We start from the raw sequence: 25,558 nt of genomic DNA on the forward strand, positions 1-25,558 counted from the left end.
CGAACCTTATATCCCGCTTCGCGCTATACAAATATACACGCATAACATTGCGTGTCGTTGATGTTTACGAGCGTCCTCTTTTCACGGTTGAGGCTACGGCGCAAGCGCGGATTCCTTGCATAACCTAATTTTTTTCCGATACAATATTTGACGGGCACGCGCTCTCGTGTTCAAACCGGTGTTCCTCTTTTCCCCAGCAGTTGCCATTTTTTCGGGTTTGCATTATCTTCTTCCATCGTGAATAATTATATTTTATTTCCACTAAACTATCGAGTTCGGCATTACAATAATCGTTCATCTTCGATCTCATGATGGTTTATAGGAATATAATTCGAATTCGAAAAACCAAAAAAAAAGTGCTGCCCTATCGACCATCTCGAATTTCAGTCTAATTTTCAAATGTCCGAGTCATTTGTGATTCTATCGAGAGAATCATGAATAACGTCACGCTCGATCGTCACGATTACCATTTTTTCGTAAATTCGGAATATACGAGAGCACGTTTCAGGTGTTACCGAGATGGCGCTTGCGCTGTTCGGTGATCTCACTCCATAAACCCGGGAAATTGAAAAATTTGTTTAAACCTTCCAAAAACAATTTTTTTTCAGTAATTTTTTACATTTGTTTATTTTCAATTCGAAAATCAACCTTTGTCAATCTTGGGGAATATAATTTATTTAAAAATTCTCGTAACACTCTTGTAAGGCAAATAACTTTTAAGAACAATGTACATATTTATAATACATTTTATAAAGTAATATCTAAGCGGTTAACGAAATACTTTCGTTCGTATCTTCTTTCGCGAAATAACGATCTAAGTAGTGCAGAGTTTCAAATCCAACTTCAACCATAATCAATACAATTATCATCCACTCGAGGCGCACGTGATGTCGATCACTCAAATGAGACGATAAAAGTTCCACCAATTCGACGCAGTGATTTATTTTCTCGTTCATAACCTGTGAACATTCAATTATTAAAAAACTTTGTTTTGCCAAAAATTCAACACCGATCCTCATTTTTTTTAACAATAAATTGTAACGAGCCGCGAAATGGAATGACTGAATTATAAAAAAGACTTAGCAACATTAGAATTTGTTGCTCAATTCGCTCAAAAAGTTTTTCATTCACGAGAATTTTTTACAGAATGAAAGTAACAAATTTTGAAAAGTCGAAGTGATTTTCGACCTTGAGAAATTGAATGTTCCCATTTTGAAGCGATTTTTATTCTGACCATTGTTTGTAATTCATGAATTTTTGTTTACCCTTGTGCGTTTTGTAATGCTGAAATAATTACAAGTTTGTTGATAAAGCATCTCAAGTTCGTCCCTTTCCCAATAAAAATCAGGTGTGTCTAGGAGATCCGAGCTGAGATTAATCAAATGTCTCAGAGCGAAAAGTTCACCCTGCTTTCTGAGCACCTCTTCGCGAGTCATTTTGATTTTTCTACCCGCTTTCAAATCCTCTGTTACGAATTCAATCGAATCGATATAGCGATCCAAGGACGCTTCAGATATTCCCAGTTTCACGGATTGCGCAATTGCGTTCGAAAACGTGTATTTGTCCAAACTAGTTGCATCGACAGCCAAATAAATGTCGCCGTCCTTGAGGTGACTCTTCTTCCTGTAAAAATGTTAAAAATAAATTGCCATTACTTGAAAATACACAAATTCATTTTTTTGTTCAAATTTCTTAATAATTTTCACAGGAATTCAAAAAAATTAAGATTCATGTTATGTGAGAGGAAAAGAAATTTCCCAGTCACTAGATGAACGAATATTTATTTTTCGGCATTCCGCTTTTGCACGAACGACTCTGTGAACGTCAACAATTGCATGGAACCGATAAATATTTTACTTAATTCAAATGTGAGCGATGATTTTGCGTAAAAGATCGATCTCTCCTTTAAGTTATGTCCTCTCTATGAAAAATTGCGTTTGAAGCTTTCCAAGGCTTTATGATTTAAAAGATGAAAAATAAAATACAATACCCAGTTTCGGCGTATGTATATGACATCATTTCGCTCTCAGCTTGTATTATGTTGTTCGAGTAACTCGATTCTTCGAAAACTTTTAAAAAATGTAGAATATTGCCGCTCTCAAGTTCAGGAATATTCCACATGACAACTGTGCCTTCTCGAAAAAAAAAAATTTCTCTTGCTTCGTGTCCGACTTCGTATTTAGGTACGGCGTGAATAACATCTGGTACAGCTGGAGAGCAGAAAAAAATGATTATGAGACAGAAAAATAAGAGGTAAACGATTAAAAATAATGATTAAAGAAATAACATATAAAACCATTTGTCTCACAAATTTTGTTCATTTCATAGAAATTTATTGAGACAACGATCAATAATAAAACCGTATAAAAATGTTTCTTTCACTGGTGGCATATAAACTTTGTAAACGATTGAAATTACAAAATGATCTATGTATAAAATAACATTTAGAGGTATTTTCAGTCTCATGAAAATCATTGTTATAAAATTTAATTTATAAAATGTGGCATATTTTGTTCTTTCAGTAGAAACAGACATTTGTCTTATTGGCTCGAGCATAAAATAAGCGTCGTCTCTTTTGAACAACGATTGTTCAGTCGATGAGGTAAGGACTGTCACAAGCTCCAGCTCCGACCATCAATCCACCCTCGTTCGAAGAGGCTAATTTACTACGCATCATATGACCAGCTTGCTTGTTCAATATTATGTTGTCCGCGTCACCGAGCACGACTCCAAAAATTCCGAGCTCGACCGTAGATTCTTCCAATTCAAGATTCTTCTCGACACCGGGACGCACGATGTAATTGAACTGAGAAGGTGGTTGGATCCTTTCCATCAGTATATACGCCGTTCGATCTCGTTGATTCTTCATTGATTCCAAAAAAACTTTTATGTCGTTTCCGTAAACGTTGTTGCCGCCACCTTCACGCTGCGGTTTTAACACAAAACGATGCGGCTCCGAAATCGCCATTTTCATTGCCGCGTCTCCTTGTTCATTCAACTCCAAAGAATACAAACCTGAAAAACATTTTTAACGTGTATACTCACTCAAAAGTTCGCCATGTCAAAAAGTCAATATTTTATACTTTTTTGAAAATTTCATCATTACAATACTTTATTGTCATTTAGAAAAATAGATTTTAGTCGTAGAGTGAAGAATTTTCGAGATCGTAAAAATATTGAAGCCTCAGTTGAATTGAACTCAAAGAAAAAATATTAAAGGAATCGATCAACTAATAAGTGACGACGAATCGAGTAACGGATCAAATGGAGTTAAAAATTCCAACATTTTTTTCTAGCAGTTCCGATGTTTTTTACCAGTGAATATTTGTTTGATCTGCGCTGCGGTTTCGTCGTTTTTCAAGAACTTTGCGGCAATCCCAGGTGTGGCAAGTGCTTGCTGAATTTTTTTTGATCCAGCGAGATGATATTGTATCGAGGGGCATTTAATGGCAAGCGATCGCTCGATGAGCAGTCTTATGTTCCATTCTTTATCCGTGTGATACTGTCCTGGTTCATAGCCACATCTAAAGTAAACCACTGCAACAGCAGTGTCGTTTACCAATAATTCTTTCTTGGGTCCAAGCTTAGCTTCCTCCGCTAGTTGGGTGAGTGTTTTTCTCAACACTCTCACATTATTATTCTGACGACGAATTTCGAACTCGTGAAATCTCTGGTCACAAATGTTATAAGTCACATCTTCGATTATGAAAAGTATTATCGATCTGAAAACATATTCATCATCTGCACATTATTGTTGAGAGTTATTTATACGAAAAACCAACATTCACGAGTATTCATAGCTGATTTTTCTTCAGATTTTCATATATTGACAAAGTATTCCGAATACAATCTAAAATCATTTTTGGCTAAGAGAAATGGACCTTTCATTGTCAACGAAAACGAAACGACATGATAGACTTTGAAAACAGGAACCAAATCAGTCGTGATAAAAAAATGATGCTGAAGTTTCCAACGTTGGAGTCCAACGAAATGATGTAAAAAACTGTCCAATAATTCCAGTAATTCTCCAATTTATTTCCTGTCGAATTTGTACTTCGTAGTTTTTCAATGTACACAATTATGATTCGTGAAATAAAAAACTGATGGATAAATCATTTTGTTTTCATTCATTTCGTTGGACTCCAACGTTGGAAACTTCAGCGTCGTATAAAAAAGTGGGAACAAGAACAAATAATAAAAGAGATTAAAGTGTGACGTGAGACAAGAAGTCCAGCTCCTAGAGCTTTTTTACTGCTTTCAATCCATTTAGATGTTTGAGGTAGAAAGATTAGAAACAACATTGTTATTGAAACATTTTAAGAATTCACTATTAAAAAAATGTGCAAAGCCTATCAAAATGGGGTTGTAAAAATACCGTACTTAGGATCATTGTATAATTCCCAGGCTTTGATCATTCCATAGCAGAGTTCTTGGAGCGCATTGTTTTCTGGCAAATTATGCAGCTTGTGCTCAAGACCGAGTTCACAAAGAATAAACTTGTGGAGGCTGGTGGTGGAAGGACCAAACCAACCAAATCCAGATGCTATTGTATTTATTTCAACTTGTTTCCAGCAACAAAATGCTCGAGTGATTTTCCCACATCCGTTATCGGTGCAAGCACTTTCAAGCATCAGATCCGATCTCAGCAAACCAAGAGACATTTTTTGAGTGAAACCTTCTTTGTATACAGTCTCGTAAATGTCAAATAATTTTGTGGTAAAAGGATCCACTTGCACGGTCTCTCGCAGAGTTTCTTTCAAAAAATTGTAATCATGAGCCACCGCATGCATCAAACTATTCAGAACCAACTGAATTTGGCAAGCCATCTCAAATTCTTTGCGAGGAAACGACGATGGCAGAAGGGTGAATGGAACAAAAGGAATCATTTCTGTGCTGAAGTTTTTCTTCGGTCTGAATAGCATGCCATGCATCAAGGCCCAATCTTTTGCCTTTTCAGCTACTTCTTCCAACTCCTGCCTTTCCAATGGAACATCTGTGCATGGTGACATCTTCATTTTCTTTTCCATTTTTAAAAATTTTTCAACAAACTCCTAAAAAATATTCAACCTTGCTAACATTTCAACTTCAAATTTTTTCAGTTTTAATTTTTTGAAATTGTAGAAGATTTCTAAAAACTATTGATGTATTTTGCCTTACACTAATCCAACTTTTTTTTCAATGCTGATATTTTTTAATTGTAATTAATTGTAATATTTACTTTTTAATTTGTAATTTTGCAGATGACATTTATAAAAATAGATTGTTGCATCAAATTTCATAGACTAATGTACATGAAAATGAATTCATGTAATATAAAAATTCTTCGCAGTTTATACTCAGTCTGATCATTCAATAATCCAGTTTTTGCTTGATCATTCTAGAAAAACAAGTTTCTTTTTATTCTCTAACAAAAGCAGAATGTGTCACTTTCTTCAAAAATCAATTTTATCTGAAAAAGGGTATTTGTAGCAGGATTTTTGTAATAACGTAACAACTGATAGCAGTACCAGCAGGATTCATTGTTAAACTAAATGTGATGTCATCGAATAAAATTTCAAAATTCATTTGTAAGATCCACTTAATATTCAAATTACGATTGAATATGCAAGAATATTTTCCTCGATATCAATAAGTTCGTAATACTTTTCAAAATATAATTTTGATTCTCGCGATGTTATTCTCTCATTTTGTGTACTCTTCATAGCCTCGTTTAATAAACTTACCTCAACGGATTGTTCCTCAGAGCATTCTAAAGATAGAGCAACGACCGTTGCAACAAAAAGTCATGACATATCTGAATGGAATATCATTGATAAGATTGCTGAAAATAATTGTCATGAGAGCAAAGTCGGCAAAGTGTACATCGTGATTACGATGGCAAGCGGCCATGTTGAATTCTTGAGGATGCGTTCGTGTTTGAGCACACGATCGCGGCAAAGGTACAAAAATTTCAAAATCGCAACAGCACATTTGGTATGGTTGGTGTGGTTCAATCAGTAAAACCGCTGAGCATAAATTTTGAGTTCGGAGATTAATTAATAAATTTACGGAGCTCTAATTAAACGATCAGAATAAAAATACACGAATTTAGTAATTTAACTGAAAATGTAATCATGCCACTTCAAATGAAACATTTTTATAATCGGAAGTTTTCTAAAATAAAATATATATACAACGATTCCGATAACACTGTGAGCATATGAACAAAAAAATTATCTTCGACTTACACTTAGAGGATGTATTGATTTTTCTTGGAATGTATAGATCTTGTTTAACAAGCCCTTCCATAAGACTCTCCAAATTGTAATCTTCTGCGGTTGCCATAGCTTTGACATTCCAGAACTAGCAAATTACAAAAATTAGAAAACAAATTGAAATCGACAGTGACAGCATGCGAAATAGTTGAAAAAACAACAATCTATTGAATGAAATGAGAGAAACTTACTCCGGGTTGTGTTGCCTCTAGGTCGTCCGAAATTAGTCTTTTTTTTCTCAAAGGTCGTCGTTTAGCCGGCAAAGCCGGGATATTATGTTCGGTTTCTTTTGAGATACTAGGCTGCTTACTGAAACGACGTTGAGCCGAATTGTTGCGAATAGCACTGAAACAGAGTACAGACCGAACCTCGAAAGTCTGACCGGAACGACCAAAGTTCTTTCGGGCCAAGGAAATCGTGGAAATGTTTCGTACGAGAATGTTTTTAGTAGTGGCTCGCGTCGAAAGACTGATTACACGATGAATACTCGCAAAAATCATGTTTTTCAATTTTTTGAATGATTAATAAACCGGCACACCTGGTAACGCGAACGGTACCGTATCAGCGCTAACATGCGATCCACAAATTTATTAGGTTACTGCGGATTTTTATGAAGAATTAACCGTCAAGAACTGTATTGAGTTCACTTTATCACCGAGATATCCAAGGGTGAAATTAAACGTATGTATTCATGTAAATCGTACGAGAAGAGTTCACAAATTTTCATCCCGCGTAGCTAACTCGTTTGTAACCTCCAAAGTTCAATGATAATGAAAAAAAATTGCTGAACGTTCTCTCTCGCACACCATGCAAGCGAACACACACGCACATACATACACTGCTTTCAACGCAGCCGTGATCACGTGTTTCACGTGTTATCCATGACCACGTGACCATTGTTTATTAGACACAATGCATGCTTCAAATTTTGTTTGTTTACAACTCTAATCAACGTTCATTTTGTATGACTTGCAGTAATCCATTGAAGGAACTATAATGTCGAGTACTGCTGGTGAGTACCCAAGAAAATTGAATTTCGAATTGCGTTGTATTCACGAATAAGGAACCTAAATTGATAAACCTAAAGTGCCAAACGAGTTTTAAGATTATCTCAAGTTGTAATTCAATGCTATATATATGAAGATTTTGTAATAACTCATTCATATGTTAATATGTATTTGAGGCCACGAAAAATAACATCTTGAGTGTGATAACCTCAAACTTATAAAGGTATGTTTTATCATTGATATTCGAATTTGGTATTAATTTTGGGGGAAATGCATACAGACAACCTATGCTTACCATTGCCTAACGAGGTGACAAAGTCAGTAACAACCTACGAAGGACGCGAACAGTTCATCGTCAAGTACCTTGAAAAAACTCTACCATCTTCGGATAGCAAAGACGTTTTGGAAGAATTAAAAAGAGTGAGTCATTTTGACAGATTATAGCGTGTTCATATTTTGAATGATAATTGTAATTGAAGTAAAATTGTTTTCACTAGAAGCGTTGAGAATGAGACTACTCAGAACCATAAATTCTATGCAAACTTAAAGAACTTGCTGTATGTTTCATGTTTCAGTCATTCATTTTAGACAAGCATAAATCATCGAAATCTAAAAAACAACGTTTAGGTACAAAGAGTAAAAACAATTCTATGCGCAAGCTTCTTGGGCAGAAAATTCTGACAAAAAATCATGGTCTTATTTATGAGGAACTCATGCCGTTAAATGAAATGTGGACCGAGTACATAAGGCAGAATTTAGGAGTACACAGCTTTTCCAAACTGCCGATCAGCCCAGATAATTTGAACTGGGAAAGCATAAATCAACGCTTGATGAAAGCAGATTATCATGGTGCTATAATTTCAGTAGTGCAATCGAAAGAAACCAATTTGGTAGGCACTAGAGGAATAGTCCTTCAGGAAACAAAAAATTGCTTCAGAATCGTTACACCTCGAAATACCCTGAGAAGTAAGTCTGTCATTCCAATTTAGGCGAAAGAGAAATATTCTTGCAGAAAAAAACCAATTGGAGCCGATTATCTTTTCAGCTATTCCAAAAAGCTCCTCCGTATTCCGATTCCATTTGCCCGATGCGCATCTCCAAGTTTATGGTAAAGAGATTTGTTTCAAGCCTGCGGAGCGTTCTGTGAAGAAATTCAAAGCGACGCATTTTGGGATGATTTAGAAATGTATGAAAATTCATTCAAAAAGCACTCCGAAGTATACCTCTGAATGAGAAATTAACGAATAAAATTCTCAAAAATTCCGTTGAACAGGCTTTTTTTTTATTTCGAACTACGAACAGCTTTTTTTTTCCAGCACATCCGTTACATTTTACAGCGCAAAACGAGAAAACATGTCGACATGATTAGCAAACCATTTCTCTCGAGTCAGTCGACAACTATACGTATTCTTATTCCTTTATTTTTTTTTGCAATTTTTCAAACTTCATTTTACTTGTATTTCATTGTATTTCTTTTCAGTTGGTTTTTTTTCCAAATACGATACTCGTATTTTTATGTATAATATATATATTTGTATATACGCACGTGCGTGTGTACATATACATAAGCACAGATATATATAAATATATATATTTACACACACACATGCGCGCTACTCACATATTACATTAATTATCAATATAATATATAATAATATAATTATATATTTATCAATTTATTTTTAATTATCAATCATTCTTGGTTTAATTGTTTTTTCATGATTTCTCAATAATTTTACGACAATAATAATAATAATAATAATAATAATAATAATAATAATAATAAATCATAATATCCAAAAATCATGATCGATACCAATACATTAACAACGTATCTTTTTAAACCGGACTACCGGTGGCTCGAAATTTTTAATTATATTCAATGGGTTTAATCTCGTTTATATATATATATATATATGTATATTTGTTTTTTATTGTTACAAGGTCATTTTTCGGGGAGAGTTAGTTTGTATTCGAGGCGATATTCATCAATCGATGATGAGAGAATGATTATAATTATCCGGGAATGTTTTTAATTTAGTGGCGTCCCATTTTTTCGATTCAGTTTTTCTTTCGTACCTAACATTGATTTTCTAAACTAGTTATACCGCTACTTGACAAGTTTAACACGTTGAATGGTAATCGCAGCATGTTTTCTTTTCTTCCATCAAAATAATCAGTTGATATTGTATATTCACCTTGAATTTTTCTTTTCTGTTACATCAGCTTTAAAAAAATTTATGAAGAAATTTCTTCGGACCAGCGAAACTACAATTTTATAGTCGGGTAGAAAAAAAAGAGAAACATGTGCAAACTTCAACTTTCCTTTCGCTGGCACAAAGTCGCAAAGGAAATATCTCACAAAATCCTTCATTAAGGAAAGGATCGAAAATCTTTGAATTTTTTCGCTACAATGGTGCATGCAAAATGTTGTTTACTCATTAGAATTTTATCATCACAATAATTTCATCGTTTCAGTTGAATCTTGGAATGAAAAAATCTTCAAATACAAGTTAGAAATTGAAGTTTGTCATAAGCTCGGTTGCATTCATTGTAGATAAAAAGAGACGAAAACAATACGATTATTACGGAAGAAATCGTTGACACATGCATACGTACATATCTTTCAAAGTGTCCTTCCACTGATGAGCATGTAATTAGAAATAAAGAATCATTTTAACAATAATAAAATGATTTATCAACCCAATAATTAGAGAAAGTTGTAAAAGTGTGAAAATTCGAAGGTTGTAACTCCTAAGTTAAGAATAATTTATAACGATTATTTTGTCTTTACTACATAATCAATGATATCATGTTTTGAGAATGGATGGACGGGGGGGGGGGGGGGGGGGGGTCGAAACATCGATGTTTCGTGAGGAAATGTTTTCAAATCGATCTTCAACAGCACAGAGTGGTTACAAGAAATGGAATTTAAAAAAAATTCGTAGGCCTTTGACGCAGAATGTTCTTTTTTAAATTTATTCCTCTACTTTCCACGTCGCCTCGAACCAACACAATATTATTATGCTACGATGAAAAGTTGGACGATTTATATAGTGTAATGCAAAACAAAAACAATCGTGCACCCGATAGTATTCTACGACGTTTTAAGGCTGTCGACAAAGTTTTCCGGCTTGAAAAACGATATTAATCTGAAACAAAAAAAAACATAGTACCGGGATAACACAATGGACGTTAACGATAGACTCTAATTCACAATGCCTCGAAACGGTTTGGATAATCGAGATAAATATACACGTAATATGTACTTGTGTTAACAAACGATATTTACGAACAAACAACCGAACCTATACGGTTGATTTTTCATGTCAAGCACAGATAGCCATTTTTTTCGAATCACCCAAAAACTCGCTAATTAATCTCAAGAATACATTCTCAAACTCTCGCTCGCGATTCCGCGTCTCATTTCTCCAAATCTGTTTTTTTTGTACTGCAAAAATCGTAATACAGGCGATTTTACACTTTTCCATGCTAGCATTTTTTTCGATGATTTTCATCAGCTTTATCGTAAGCTTTTCAACGGCGAAACTTCAGAATTGATTTTGGAGTGTCAATTGTCAGGCTGCGAATGACGTTTCGGGGAAACTAATATATTTATTGTATGTGTGATTAATTCATCATCTTGACAGTCGACAGCCCTCGTTTACTTTTTTTACTCGTCGTTTTTTTCTTCTTCTCGTCAAGGTTTCGCATTGGCCAATAGCCAACTGACACGAAAATTCAATAGGTCACAATGACCCCTTTTTGAAAATTATTTTCATTTTTCCATCGTGGTCTTTTTTCTACTCTGCTTCACTTTATTTCTTCCTCTCTTTTCCATTTTTTGTTTTTGCCTTTTCTCCTTCGTTATCTCTCGATTCAGCGTTCGAATTATTGACTACGAACTAACGGCGTTATCCTTGTTCTCCTAGCTAAACCTTAAGAAATGTGAATAATGTTGATCGGTGCTGTAGAGCTTCTCGTTCAACCCGTCTCACATGCCGTAGCCTTGATAGGCCGCAGCCGCTGGTGCGTACACCCCTTGAGCCGGCGCTCCGTAAACCCCTTGGGGCGCATAACCTGGCGCCATCATTCCCGGTCCAGCTGTCAGCATCAATTGTGGCTCAGCTGAAATAACATTTTCACGTAAATAACAAACTAAAAAAAAGCTTATGATAACACAATGATTGGAATATTGATAAACAAAAATTTTAAGCCCGAGTGCTCATACACTTACGTATTATCATCGGCTTGTGCTCTTGATGATCGGTCTCCTCGACTCTCTGACTTTCTGCTTCTTCGAGTTTGTCGACCTGTTTATTTCGGGTAATAAAATTTAGCATTTTAATATACCGGTGCATTTTTTATGATCTTTTCATGATATCATGGCAAATTTCTTTGAAGAATAAAAAATCGAATGAATACTCGTAAATAAATAGTAGACATGAACTGAAAATTGCATTTGTCTTTAACCTTTTCACTGTGAGTGACACGCATAGGGGGAAAAAAAGTCGTGCCATTTTTGTGTCATGACACGTATAGGGACATTGAAAAGCAAAATATTTCTACTGCATCGATTCAATTGTAATTTGGTACACCATGGTTTAAATTAATGAACATTTTTTTTCCAGCACAAAAATGGCACGAAAATCTCGTTTTCATCTGACTGCGAAGGGGTTAATTAAATCTTTACTGTTAGAATTTCATTCGTCAAGAAATGCTCACCTTGGTAATGTATTCACGAGCTACTTGGATTAAATAGGGCATAGCGAATGGTAGAATGCGATGTCTCCACGCGAGTTCGAGAATAACGTCAGGATGGAGAAGATCGTAACAGTGGAAGAGACACGCCGCGAAACAATCCTTCGACCCTCTCTCGAGGAACCATTCCAGCAATTCTTCAGCGACATCGGCGTTGCGCGATTCCGCAGCGTATTCCATCGCGTCACTATCGCAAGGGAAAAAAATTTGAACACATAATAATTGAAAAATGCGAAGCATACTGAAAAAAATTGCAAAGATTTACGAAAAAAATACTCTATATTCTGTATAATAATCAGAGGAAAAACTGTGAAATTATTATTTTATGCTTTATACTTAAAATCAATTTGATGGCTATCATTAATAATTTTGTCCCTTTTTCACGCTATAATAAATTAGCGTAATAACTTGAAAATCTATATCCGAACGAAAAAAAGTGCTCATTCTCTAAATAAGAATTAACTTATATTGATCAATGAGTATCAAAGAATGAAAAATTATTTCAGTTCCTTGAACAATAACCGAGTGTAAATTAAAGTATTGGTTATTTACCGGAAAAGCCTGTCTTTTTTGCACAATTCGACGGATTGTTTCCACCTATTGTTTCCTTTGTAAAGGTAGGCAGCGATTCTTCTGAATTCAATCAATTCGTGTTTCTCGAGTTGTTGGGCAAGGGCAATATTGTCGAAATTGTCAAAAGCGTCTATCGATGTTCTCAAGCCTTGATAATCTTCCTCATCGATGAGAAGACCGTTGAGTGCTTCGTTTATGGCTTTGTTGTTCAAAGCTTGAACGGATCTCAGATAAGGCTTTACAAGTTGGAGGTGTCCGGTTCTCGTGAAATATGCGACGGATCTCGTGTGGTCCATTCGGGGCGCCAATACCAATAATATGTCGTTCAACAAAAGCGGTTTGTACTCGACGTAAAATTGTATCGCTTTATAATACAATTCGACATTCGCGACTTTGGTTATAACATCCTTGAAATGGCCCTCTCGCCAGGCTTCGGTCGGATGTTGCATCATCGCGAGAACCGCGTTGTCATATTCTTCATATTTGTCGTACAGAAATACGAGCTCCGCCCATAAATGTGCTGATTCGGCTGCGCGTAACACCTTAACAACAATTATTTCGAATAAAATTAAAATTGTATATTTCGTTCGACGCATATTAAGTATTGTTGCTTTTTCGGGCCTCCACATGCTTCTGTAATACTGTATGTATATCAATCCTCGTATTGAATCTGCTGAAGTGAAGAATTATCAGAATACGATCAAGTTGATTGAGTTATAGAAAATATGCAATATTGAGTGTATTTTAAATCACTATATCAACGTAATCCATCGACCCTTTCGGTCGTGGTGGGGCATTTTCGAATTTCCAATTTTTCGAGCACTGAACTATTTTTACCGCAACAAATACCGGATTTACCATCTGCCCATCTAATAAATCTCATTTGAAAGAAGTTAATTATGTTTGGGTGCTTTATTAGTCTACAAATAATGAATGTAAGAGAAATTTGTGATTTTTTTTTAAATAAAAAATGGACTTTTCAAATTTATCTTCTACACTCATGCACTTGCTAGAATGCTTAGAGGAAAATATTAATAGGTTGTGCAAGTATCTAATAGAAATTGAATTTCATCCAGGAATGGATCCTTGAATAGAGGCTGCTGTTCAGTAAAGATATTCATTACCTTAGGTATATTGACGCGAGACCAGAAGAGTTCGAGGTGTTCACGCATTCTTTGAGGCTTATATTTGCTATAGAGAATAGCGAGCTCGGTGAACATTCCCATATGAGCGCGCTCAAGACCAAGAGCAGCTTCCAGAAGATTGATAAGCTCCTCGAAGTGGCCACGATCTTGGTAATAATTGATTAGATCTTCGAGCTCATCAGCATGGACGACGATATGAAGACCGCACATTTGGGCGAGACGGAATTCGCCGCTATCGACACAGGCGAAACAAACTTCTTTCCAAGTTCTCGTAGAATTTGCCTTGCGAGCGCTGTCCACGGCGCCTTGGAATTCTTTCAAGTGTACCAGCGTTATCGCCAATCTCGCAAAGTTCGATACGTTGTTGTATAGCAGTTTTGCTGCGTCGTACATTTTGTCGTCAAAGCATCTGTCGCCGATCTGTGTGCAAATAAAACATCTTACATTAGGAAAAAATATTAAATGTCATTTTGAAAAATTCATCGCAAAAATTCGTGCAATCATTATTGTAGCATAACGATTATTTTTTAACATTTTATAACTACTTTTCTTACGTTGAAGTAATCTAAGTAAGTCGAGCCAAGTAAAGCGCGAAATAGTAAAACAAAACGATAGAGAATTACGCAAAAACAGAGAAACTTTATGTCAGTGCAAAAATAAATTTCAAACACAAGATAAAAACAATTGTAAATACCTTTTGTATATCGGCGTGATTCGGTCCTGAAATGAACTCTTCAAGATCAGCGAGTCTGTTGGTACGAGCATAAGCGTAAATGAGTTCGCTTTCGATGAAAGATTCACGAGCCTTCTTTCTCGCCATTTGCAAGTAACGAACGAGATCTTCCCAGTGCGAGGTCCGGTGAGCGGTTTCCACAACGTCAACGTACGCCGATGGATCGTCAGCCTTGATGAAGCTGTCAATCGCTTCCTTCACCAAGCCCTGTTGCAATTGAGCTCGAGCAAGTTGAGACCAGACAGCTGGTTCGTTACATCTGTATATCAAGATTGAAAATTAGAATAACTTTGTTCTTTGGTATTATGAACAAATGAAAAGCTCAGACCAAATGTATCAATTTTTCCTATTGATAGATTCAATTCATTCAAAATTTTGGTAGTTTTATCAATTTTTTTTCATTTTACTATTTTCGAAATTGTTTCAATAATAAGAAAGAATGGACGTACCGTTCGGCAAATTCGTAGGCGCGATCGAGATTATTAACTTGTTCGATAAGGACTTGAATAGCGGAAGTATTGACATCGAATTTCTTGAAAATGGCAAAAGCCTCTTCGTAGAGTTCGTTGTTGATAGCGATATTGGCGATATCGGGTGCGTCATAATTGTCCAAGCGATTGATGTACTCCATAACACGAGTACGATCAGCCTTGATAGCAGTGAGAATCAAAAGATTTTGAAGGTTGCGATGATCACTGAAGACACTGCTGTCGAGGACGATTTTCTCGAGAAGTTCAATAAGCTCGTTGGGTAAATCAGCAGTCATGAAGGCTTTCACCGTAACGGAAATATCCTCAGGATCTTGAGTCTCGGAGAGTGCGGTTTGTACGACTTGATCGATGAGAGGTCTTTTGTAGGGATTGCTTTCGAGGAGAACTTCAGCCCAGAGGTCAGGATCGCGCCGCCTGACCAAATATCTCGCTTCGCTTTTGAAAAGGCTGTTCTCATTGCAAACGCTTATCAATTCGCGATCGCATTGTCCGCGCTCGTAAGCGATACAAGCGAGATGAGGATCGCGTTTTTCGCAATATTTACCAACGACACGACTATCGTAAAACTGATTTTCTTTGAGAAATCTCTCGGGATTGTTGTTGCTGTCGATGTAAATTTTAGCCAGAGCATTGTGAGTCGCTGGCTCGACGCAGCCCTCGTGAACGCGTGACTCGAGCCAGGGTAACAGGAGCTTGAGACGATTGCGCTTTTCAACTTCTTCGACGAGTTCGTCGGTCGAGAATTGTCCTCGTACGACAAGAATCAAGTTTTTAATGATGTCCTCCGAACAATCGACGTCTAAAAGTCCACCAACTACCACCGGGAGTCGTGACGGATTAACTTTTTGCACATAAATCTCGATGTACTTTTGGAGATTGTTGCGATACAGGTAGAGCACGAGGTCGTGAACGAAGTCGAAACGATCGCAGACTATGATCAAAGGCAGTTGGTCCGAAAGTTTTGCCTCTTTCAAAAAGTTCTTCACACGCTCAGCGTTGTAACAATTACTTTCACGACAAATCCTCTCGACTTCTTTGATCTGGCCGATTTTGCAAGCAGCTTGTATGTACTTGAAATGAACTTCTTGGTCCTGACTGAAGTTTACAATCGAGCCCAGGAAATAGAAGAGACCCTCGTACGATTTGAAACTCTCGAATAAATCGATCAATGATTTAGTCGTCAATTGCTCGTGATATTTCGTCGCTATTTGCACGCAAATCTGCAAGTTTTGACGAATGTTCGCTGTCAACATCGCTTTCAAACATTCCAGAGAATCCTCGACCGACAACGTGCCAAAGAATCCAACTAGCCAATCCGGCGACAAGAGGTGAGTGTGAACCACTGCTCGTTTTATGTCATAAAGATCCGTGTAGTGTTCCAATGCCCGTTGCAACAGACCAGCTTTTTCACACAACTGGGCAACGTGCGCTCGATCGTAATGAGTAAACATTTGATTGCCCAATATTGCATCTGCCACTTGTGGAGCTGACATCAGATTCATCTCCAATAAACGCGTCTGCAAAGCTCCCTCACTTGGTCGATTATTCTTCAAAGCGTCCAGAAGGAATGCTGTACATTGTTGCACCATATTTTGTTCCATAAATATGTCAACGATCTGCGAAGTTGAATCAACTCAAAATTAACTCTTATTAAGAAAATAAAAAATATCCCGAGTCTTTAGGGCTGGCCTCGAAGCCTACCAAAATTCGGCACCGCGAATTATGAGGCTTACGATTTTTTATGAAAATGATATCGAGTTCTGTTTTCGATCTTGTAACCATATTGAGCTGTGTGCAATAAAAATTTTTCAGTCCCAAATTGAATTCTTTTTAAAAAAAACTTCAAGTTTTTTGTCAATATTTGGTTAAATCCTCAGGTTAGAAAGTGGGGAAAATATTTGTAAATGATATGTGGACCTACTAACTTGATTAATATCAGCCAAAGGCTCATCGTCTTGAACGAGCATTTGAGCCAAAGCGACGCCTTGATCGGGATTGATTCTCATTACATTTCTCAGGAGGAAAACGTAATCGGGTGTGTACGAGACTTTTTTGGCGTAAAGTACGATCTTTTGGAATTGTCCGGTCTCAGCAAAGCATTGGATCACTTTGTTGGGCACATTTGCACGAAGGTAAACACTGAGAGCAAGTGTAGGATCAGCTTGTTTAACGAGATCACCCAATTCTTCGCTGCACTCGAGTTTGTCCTCTTTGAGCCATTTCTCCAGTAACTGTTTGCGCCCTTGTACCAAAACGGGACGACAAAGCTCGAGAGATTCGTACTTGTTGAGTTGTCCTTGATCGAGGAGGATTCCGAAATACTGCAGGAGAGGCGAGGTTTGTCCTTGGGTCGCTGGAACCTGTGTCGAAATACATTGGAATAGACATTTTTTAACTCCAGTATAAATTCCCGTTGCCGTGTTAAGTTTTGGGGTCATTTACCGTTGAATATTTCTCTAGAAAAATGCAAGGATATCCGTCGAAAGTAAATAACTTCCATCATTTTTTCCAAACGAAATCAAATGAAACTGAACGCAGAATACAAACTTTCTATCTGCTCGCCCTAGTTTTTATTTCCCAGTTTCCTCCAAGTCTCTCGTATAATTTCCTCTATTTAGTATTTTAAAAAATGAATAGAGATCTATGATAGAAACCTCGCTGGCAGAAAATCGAGAGAAATTTCCCTGTGCAAATATCCTCAGAATAAAACCAACTCATTTAAGCCCACTGTATTTAATTCACATTCATTATTCGTCATGTCTCTTTTTTGTCTCTTTGCATTGCTAATGAATTTGCCGTGTACACTTTATAAATACATCTTTTAATTGCTCGTTTTTTTCTCTGTAATTCATCGTTCTTGACAGATATGATTTTTCTTCTCCTCGTTATAAGAGGAATTATTCATGAGATTTTGATTCAGACATAATTATTGTTAAGGAAAATGTGCACGGAAAAATGAAAAGCAGAGAGTCGCTCGGTTGGAACCGGCAAATATTTTCGTAAGGGGAGACGTACGTCGCGTTAGAAAAATATGGGAGAATTCCCGTTGAGTTTTTCCTCACCTGTTGGAATCGTTGAATAGTCGCAGGTGTTCGGAGGATGCCCTTGGGTGCATTAGCAGCAACTTTGGCGGCTTCGGCATACTGACCATTTTGAAAGAGCATGTTGAATTTTCGTACGAAGAGATCTTCGGCGCCGGAAAGATTATTTCTGACTGCCATACGCAGGGCCAATTCGGGATTTTGAAGGACGCCGTTGATGTACGGAATAATATTTTCTTCTTCAACGGAGACCGAGAGAACTTGGCCTTTACGATTGACGCCGATAATGCCGCCGGAGGCTTCGTGCGGAGCAGTTACGAAGATCGTCTCACCGGAAATGCGATTCATGAATATACAAGTCGCCGATTCGATGTCGTACATGTGAATGTAGCCGTATTTAGTGATTAGATAAATAACGTCGTATTTCGAGCTGACTTGCATAGCAACGGGAAAATCGTTCCCTGCTTCAGGTGGGAAGAAAACGTCGACCGCTTTTTTTGGGAACGGGTGATTCCCGGCGGGCGGTTGTCCGACCTCGATAATATGCAATTTCGCGCCTTGTACGGTCCGCACCGCAAAACAAAAGAGATTACTCGGTTCCGCATTTCCTTCCATTTTGAATTGAGCAAACGAAGCGGCGTGTCCCTCGATAGGCTGCGAACATTTCCTCTCCACTGAGTAAAGCTGCATCGCACCCACCACACGATTGTGTTGCGCTGATATTCCAATTAACAGGAGCCACGTCTGCTTCGGATCCGTACGGTAATTTATTATTTGACAACCATTTAATGATGAATGACGCTCAAACATCTTCGTCGGCGTCGAATCACCCTCCATCGACCAATGATATACTGCCATTTCGGTCACCAATGCCAGCGTGTTCAACGATATCCATTTCCAAAATACTACGTCCTCCGTCATCACGTGCGCCTTCATCTTTGATTTCATCTCAATGTTGAATATTTGCAGAGTCTTTTGAGCTGCATATCAAATAGTATTTCATCGTGTTAACAATCATTTTTAAACATCAAGAACAGCATTCATGAGAATCAATCAGAATTTGCAGAATAGTATACGAGTACGTTGTAAGTTAAATTCCGTTCAGTCATGAACATCAAACAGTCACTTCATCAATACTTTCGTAGAGTTCATTTTTAATGATTTACTAAATATCTTTGAATTCTTGATTTTAAAAATTTATTTAAACAGCACTCACTGTTTTTAATTAAATAAAATATATTTCTTGATACATTAATTGTGTAAAATAATATCCAGCTCAAACTTTTGTAGAATTGATTAAATCACTTAATAAGATTTCCCTCGGTTGACACACATGGGTCTGCGGTGTCCGGTCTGTTTCTGAATTTCTCATTCTTTGTATCATTCTTCATTGAATAAAAATAATAAAGATTAATCTTTATCCATTTCCTAACGCATGTTCTCTTTCCATAGATATCAAACTACAGGATACTGTAGACCCATGTGTGTCCAGGGAGGTGCGGGAAAAATATTTGTGTCAGCGGAGGGTGTAGTAAAAGTTTTGTACTTCCTGAAAATAGAAATTTACGACTTTTTATTCAATATTTTGAATTACGTGCGAATAATAAGAGAAATAATTTAAAAGTAATTATTCGCATTGTTTTATATGAATTAAGTGTACAAAATTTGGTGGAGCTACATTTGATTCCATTGGTTTTAGAGACCGATAAAATAGTAACATTCAGAAGAAGAGCTTTCTTTTGTCTGTGAATTTCTTAAGTTGAGTGATTCCTAATTCAACGGATTGGCTTTGTGAGGGGAAAGATATTCAAAAATCAAAACTCCAGATTCTTTTTGTTCAGAACTCACCTTTGAGAGCTATCACTTTACTCGCTGGATTCATGATTGCAGAATCTGCCGATATCGGTCTTCTGATGGGATTTGCTGAATCGTTCATGTCTATTATGACAACTTGCGCTGTGTCCCCCACTTTTTCCCGTACGCATATAAATTTGTCAGATTCCATGGTGAGGGTGTTGAAGCTGACATTGCTAGCGTTTATTCCCACAGCGGTTAGCTAAAAGGAAAATTTCATTTCATCAGTTTTGTTTTGGTTTACCAATTTTTGACATTCCGTTCTAATTCTCTATAAAATTTGTCTTATTTTATGTTAATCATAGAAATTTGCACGAAACCTGCTACATTGTGCGATTCAACATTTTTTTTATAACTTTGACTTTAATTCTTTCACTTATACAACAAAACAATGTTTCTTGGAACGATTGGAAATAGAAAGTGAGCGTACTGTTGATTTTTTATATTGCTTGTTACTTTTAGTTCTTCACCAGAAGTTATAGTATTGAAAGACATGTCAAAATGGAAACGAAACAGAGACAATGAAGAAAATTAACTGCCACAGCAAAGGTACGAATAGACAAAATTTGCAAAACACATTGATGTAATGATTGGATTAATTTTTGATTCTCTCATTCTTTACTGTCAATTAGTATGAAATTCTATTACTCAATACAAGATTGGAGTCAGTCCTAGAGCTTCCCGTTTGGATTTAGGACGAAAGTATGAATTTCGAAAATTCTTTGGAGTAAAAGATCATTGTGGATATTTCGCGATCGATATGAAAAGAAGGAAAGTCATGTGACGTCGTTGTCATAATTTTAAAAAATGGGGAGGAAAAATAATCGGGATAGATAAAATTTTCCAAATGTAGGCGGAAGCGCGATAGGGAAGAGGAGGAGAAAGGAGGAAGGGGGGCGTGAGTAGTGAGCGGACGTGGCCCAGTGTTGCGTGCGATCGTCCTAATACGCGAAAAAATCGATCAGCTATCGTAACGATTAAAGCTTAGCTCGAACTGTAAGAGCATCAAACTGGGATCGGAAAGACATCGTTCCGTAATTTATAGTAAACAAGGTGAATTTTGGGGAAAATTTGACGTGAGGAGGGTAAAAACAGGACAAATTGTCGGATCGAAAAGTGCAAAAGTTCCATTGTTGACGTAGTCGGAAGGAGGGCAAAAAACAGTCAGAATTGGCTGTCAGAGCGGACGTCAAAAGTGTTTAGGTATTTGCAGGTTGGCCCCGTGTGTGACGCCCCGTATCGGCGAAGAGAGAGAGAGAAAGAGAAAGAGAGGAGTCACGCTCTCGCGAGGCCATTCCGAGATTAGAGAGAGAGAGGTACAGAGAGATAAAGAGAGAGCGACAGAGAGAGAGAGAGAGAGAGAGAAAGGCAATGAACACGTCGGCAGTCGACCGAGAGTGTAAAAGATTTTTTTTCCTGTTTCCCCTTCGTCCATTTCCATTTCTAACGACACCTTCAACCGAAGCGCAAAAGTCCACTCACCTGGAGATGTTCTTGAAACCTTATGGGCAGTAGCTGCGTCATTTTTATTCACTTTGATCTTTCACTCAATAATGCTGTCTTTTTTTAAATTTCCTTGATAACTTTTTAGCTTCCTCCCCAGAACAATTCTCTCCCGTTCGAGTCTAGCCACTTTTCCTTCAAAAGCGGCAACCCGAATCTCATACGCGTCGCCCGAAATCGTTAACAGCGAATTAGCCCCTAAATATCGATAAACTTTAGTGTCTTGCGCGCGTTTTTCTTTCTCGTTTTATATCTTTATATTTTACAACGATTCCTCGGTTTCCTGCCGCGACAACCTCCGAATTCCTCGGCTCTTTTTTTTCTTTCTCTTCCCTCTTATTTCGTCCTCCTTTTTTCCCTTCGTTCTTTATAATTCAATCCATCCGCGCACGAAAACCGACTGACGCAAAGGCGAATGCCGTCACTGTGGATAGCCGTCGCTGACACCTATCATGGCCGCCGCCAACACAACGTCCGCCCCCTATCGAGAAAGTAGTCCCAACTCTTTTCGTTGACTAATCTACGATCCTTCACGGATTTATAATTGTTTCTCTTTTCCCCTCCGATTCGGCAAAAAATCGTCGAAATATGCGAACCCTTATGAATTTCAGAATATTCTCCGTTTTTCTTCAACCAATTTATTCCTCTTCAAAGCGCAAGAATACAAGTATTTCATGGAGAATTCTCCTCTGAACACTATTCTATCCCTACTCTCGTCGTGTACACACATATAGTACACCTTTCATGCGACCTATCCGATTTTCTATCCCTGCCCCTCACCCTGTTCTCTCCTTCTCGCCCTTCTTCTTTACATGCTTTTCGTATCCTTGTGAATGAAGCCGCGACGGCGCGCGTGGTACGGTGCACCGCCACCCCTCTGACGCCGGTCGTCGTTTCGATATATTGACACATGTAATATTTTGGCACCGACACGATACAACTTTCCCAATTGTCATCATTGTGTTCTTTTTCACATATATAAACTCTGAAATCACGTGAGAATCGTGGAGCAATTACGTTTCGCAACAATTACGATCCGTCAAAGAAAAATTCCCTAGAACTTTGAAATGAAAATTTCTTCAACTAAATTCAAAAATATGCGCCATGGAGAATTCGTTCCTTTGAAAAGTGCTTCTCGGAAATTGCATCTTCGACTACAGTTATCTATGTTCTCAAGTGATTTGAAAAAATCATTTATTTTCAGTTCTTGTCAAGTTTATTAAGAAAAATTAGATGTTGATTCATTCTTCCTGGAATATGATCATTTTTTATTACCGCTTTTAATAGAATGTTAACCGTAAGTGACAAAAGAGGCTCGCGTTTATCAGTAATTCAATTGAGACATTTTCGCCGATGTCACGTGATCGGTTGTACACGAGTACGCGCGCGTAGCAACGTGGTCCGCGATCGTAACGGCACACTCGGTGAATCGAGGAACTAGAAGATAATTAATTTGAAGCTTCAGGGACTTCGAAAGAATTAAGTAAACTGTTAAAATATTAATAAATTTAAATGAAGATTGTAGAGTTCAAGATACTGAAAAAATAGGGAACACATGGGAAAATATGGCAGTAAAAGTTATAGGGCAAAAATGAAAAATTGTTTATTCGTCAATTGGGACCATAACAAACAAGCATTACATGTTTAATTGATAACGCTGCCTAACGTCAGAGTCTCAGATGGTGAATAAAGTGATTTTTATTCTCCCCCTCGACGAAGAAGCTCAGGCACGTTCTTTTTTAGTCAAAAAGACCGAAACCCAAGTTATCATCCTCGGAATCGGAGTCTTCCTTGGCAGACTTCTCCTCTTCTGTAAAAAGATAAAAAATCAAAATAAGACAGAAATTCATCAAGATATAATGTTTCATTGAATTTGTATTTTGACATCAGTAAAAGAATGTGACATCACAACGCTTCAGACGAAAGATGGTATTAGTGAAACATCATTTGAAAATAAAATAATGTAAAATAAACAACTATCGAATAACCACCGATTAAAACGACTAATTAGGTTATTTACTTATAAAAAATCATAATATTGCTTCCAATTGGAAGCACTGTTACAAATGAAAAGAGATTTTTTGTATTTGGTAAGAAATGTCATAAAATTTAGTACACCTCAATTGATGAGAATGTATCAACATTTTTTTTTGTAAAAAGAGGTTATGAACGAAAATCTATTTTCATAAGGGAGATGAATATTTTCAAACTGACCTTTTTGGACCTCTGCAGGAGCAGCGGCACCACCAGCAGCAGCAGCTGCAGCTGGAGCTGCACCACCCACTGGCATCGACGACAGCTTTTCGCGACCTGTTAGAAAAAATCACATGTTATAATGGAGACTCGAACAAGTACAATTTTTTCTTTTTGCGATTCTACTCATTCTATTGAAATTTGCTCATATATTTATAAAGACAATCACGTTTTTGAAGTTGCAACTGAAGGTTAAATCAATTTATATTTCATGCATAATGAATAACTTACTGAATATAGTCATTTGGAACTTTACTAAAGACGCGTACTAAAGACTAAGATTACCAGTATATCAAATAGAATTTTTTTAATATTCATGAGTGTTTGATGGCTTAGTATTGGTGACGTCATTGAATGCACGACCCAAGGTGGAGCACAACAATTCAATCTTCCTCTGTCTTGAGACAACCTCTTAATCAAATTTCAGAGGTCGTTGTGTGGACTGAGGGTTAAGGTCTAGAAACTTTGTATAAGGACGTTTGTGATTCAAAACTGTAATGAATATTAATAAATTTTTGTTCCATGGACATTATCTACACTCAGCAGTTTGAAATTTTAGTAGAATAAAATGATTAAGATTTTCTTTGCAATATTTAATGAGAATGAATTCTGAATATTTTGATGGGAAAAAATATAGAAATAATGAAACTTCCATATTTCAAAGAAAAAAATTGCAAAAAACGATTACTTGAATAGCTTTTTTACCTTGTGTGATCAGATCTTCAATGGATTTGCCATTGAGCTCAGCGATGACTTTGGAGAGCTTTTCAGAATCTGCTTCGATACCAACTGACGACAGGATCTTTTCAATGTCAGTCTGGGTGGGTGATGCTTTGCCACCAAGGGCAGCCAAAAGGTAAGCGGCCACGTAACGCATTCTAGAATTTGAAAACAAATCATGAGTTGACCAAATCAATCAGAATTAACAAATTAATGAGTATTTATATTGAAGAATTCAGAAAACAATTTATCATCACTGCCAATCAGTCGAAAGATGGTGATAAAAGTATTCATCATTTGAAAACTGCATAAATTTAGGGGTTTAACCTCAAAATTTTCAGTTATTGCATAAAAACAAGGATTTATAGATATTTTATAATTAAATTAAAGAAAATAGAACTGATTATAGTATTTGTTCGGATGAAAAGATTTATTCCGTGAAAAATACCATTCTTTGGTGTATGAAATTCAATCAAATACGGTATCGGATGAATTCTCACACGACCGCGTTGCGGACACACGTCGAATGGATCCACGAATATTTTGTTCTGTTAAATCTAATCCATTTCGATTGTTCAATATAATTTTTTATTTATAATTCAATAAGTTGGTTGAACATTTATTTTTTATATTCAATAACACAAATAATTAACTTACTTTTAAGTCGTCACGACACGAAACGTGGAACTCGCTGAAATGTCGAGTGTGTACGTTCTTCGAAAAGAAACGAGAAAGAAGCTGGCTTGGCTCACTTGGCTGGCGCTGGCACTCGAGCTTGGAATCGACGCGTGGTGACGGTTGCCGCAAAAAGTGGCGCTGTCACGCGGGTGGAGATTATTGGCGCGAAATTCAAACTATTTACACATCGAGTGAAGACAAATGTTTCTGAAATTCCATAAAAAAGTTAAAAAAAATTCTTAAGGAATAATAAAAAATTATTTCCATCGATTTTCGTTCCGAATAGAGGGTTTGTTAGTCAAAAGATGGAAATTGTTGAGATAAAAATGTTTCAACTGTAAATTCAAAATTTTTGCACCACACAGATGTTGTCAATTCGAAGACAAGAATTTGCAGAATGACATGAATTTATCAAATATCGAAATCCCAATAAAATTTGATAAGATCGAAGTTATAAAACAGCACCAAGCACATACGTCTTGAGTTTGAAGGAATAAAAGTTTGGATGAAATTACAAAAAAAATTGATTCAATAAAAAGTTTTTT

At 36.8% G+C, this 25,558-nt stretch overlaps 4 protein-coding genes across 5 annotated transcripts; 1 reads left to right on the forward strand and 3 right to left on the reverse strand.

The window, feature by feature from the left end:
• Positions 1–657: 657 nt before the first annotated feature.
• On the reverse strand, positions 658–6,770 carry LOC122405726 (glutathione synthetase-like). The gene is made up of 8 exons (XM_043410648.1): positions 6,446–6,770; positions 6,228–6,342; positions 4,381–4,993; positions 3,316–3,722; positions 2,617–3,015; positions 1,991–2,210; positions 1,266–1,623; positions 658–959 (listed from the first exon to the last, which is right to left on the reverse strand). The coding sequence occupies exons 1-8, from the start codon at positions 6,752–6,754 to the stop codon at positions 762–764; spliced, it is 2,619 nt and encodes an 872-aa protein (XP_043266583.1). The 5' UTR covers positions 6,755–6,770; the 3' UTR covers positions 658–761.
• Pop4 (ribonuclease P/MRP subunit POP4) lies at positions 5,921–8,531 on the forward strand. Of its 2 annotated transcripts, none has more exons than XM_043410645.1 (5): positions 5,921–5,939; positions 7,230–7,266; positions 7,542–7,681; positions 7,837–8,227; positions 8,307–8,531. In XM_043410645.1, exons 2-5 carry the CDS (start codon positions 7,251–7,253, stop codon positions 8,441–8,443), a joined length of 684 nt encoding a protein of 227 aa, XP_043266580.1. In that variant the 5' UTR covers positions 5,921–5,939; positions 7,230–7,250; the 3' UTR covers positions 8,444–8,531. The 2 variants fall into 2 exon arrangements, with proteins under 2 accessions (XP_043266580.1, XP_043266579.1); XM_043410644.1 differs by lacking the exon at positions 5,921–5,939 and adding an exon at positions 6,797–6,935.
• Positions 8,522–22,017, reverse strand: Chc (clathrin heavy chain). Its single transcript, XM_043410633.1, has 11 exons — positions 21,342–22,017; positions 19,854–20,061; positions 18,027–18,985; positions 16,890–17,324; positions 14,923–16,580; positions 14,435–14,732; positions 13,720–14,160; positions 12,575–13,137; positions 11,987–12,209; positions 11,499–11,574; positions 8,522–11,389 (listed from the first exon to the last, which is right to left on the reverse strand). Exons 1-11 carry the CDS (start codon positions 21,381–21,383, stop codon positions 11,256–11,258), a joined length of 5,037 nt encoding a protein of 1,678 aa, XP_043266568.1. The 5' UTR covers positions 21,384–22,017; the 3' UTR covers positions 8,522–11,255.
• Positions 22,018–22,940: 923 nt separating this feature from the next.
• On the reverse strand, positions 22,941–25,128 carry RpLP2 (ribosomal protein LP2). Its single transcript, XM_043411137.1, has 4 exons — positions 24,993–25,128; positions 24,321–24,493; positions 23,577–23,672; positions 22,941–23,172 (listed from the first exon to the last, which is right to left on the reverse strand). Exons 2-4 carry the CDS (start codon positions 24,490–24,492, stop codon positions 23,102–23,104), a joined length of 339 nt encoding a protein of 112 aa, XP_043267072.1. The 5' UTR covers position 24,493; positions 24,993–25,128; the 3' UTR covers positions 22,941–23,101.
• Between the last annotated feature and the right edge of the window lie 430 nt (positions 25,129–25,558).

This window comes from Venturia canescens, chromosome 2 (assembly GCF_019457755.1).
Source record: "Venturia canescens isolate UGA chromosome 2, ASM1945775v1, whole genome shotgun sequence".
In the NCBI taxonomy this organism is placed as follows: Eukaryota; Metazoa; Arthropoda; class Insecta; order Hymenoptera; family Ichneumonidae; genus Venturia; species Venturia canescens.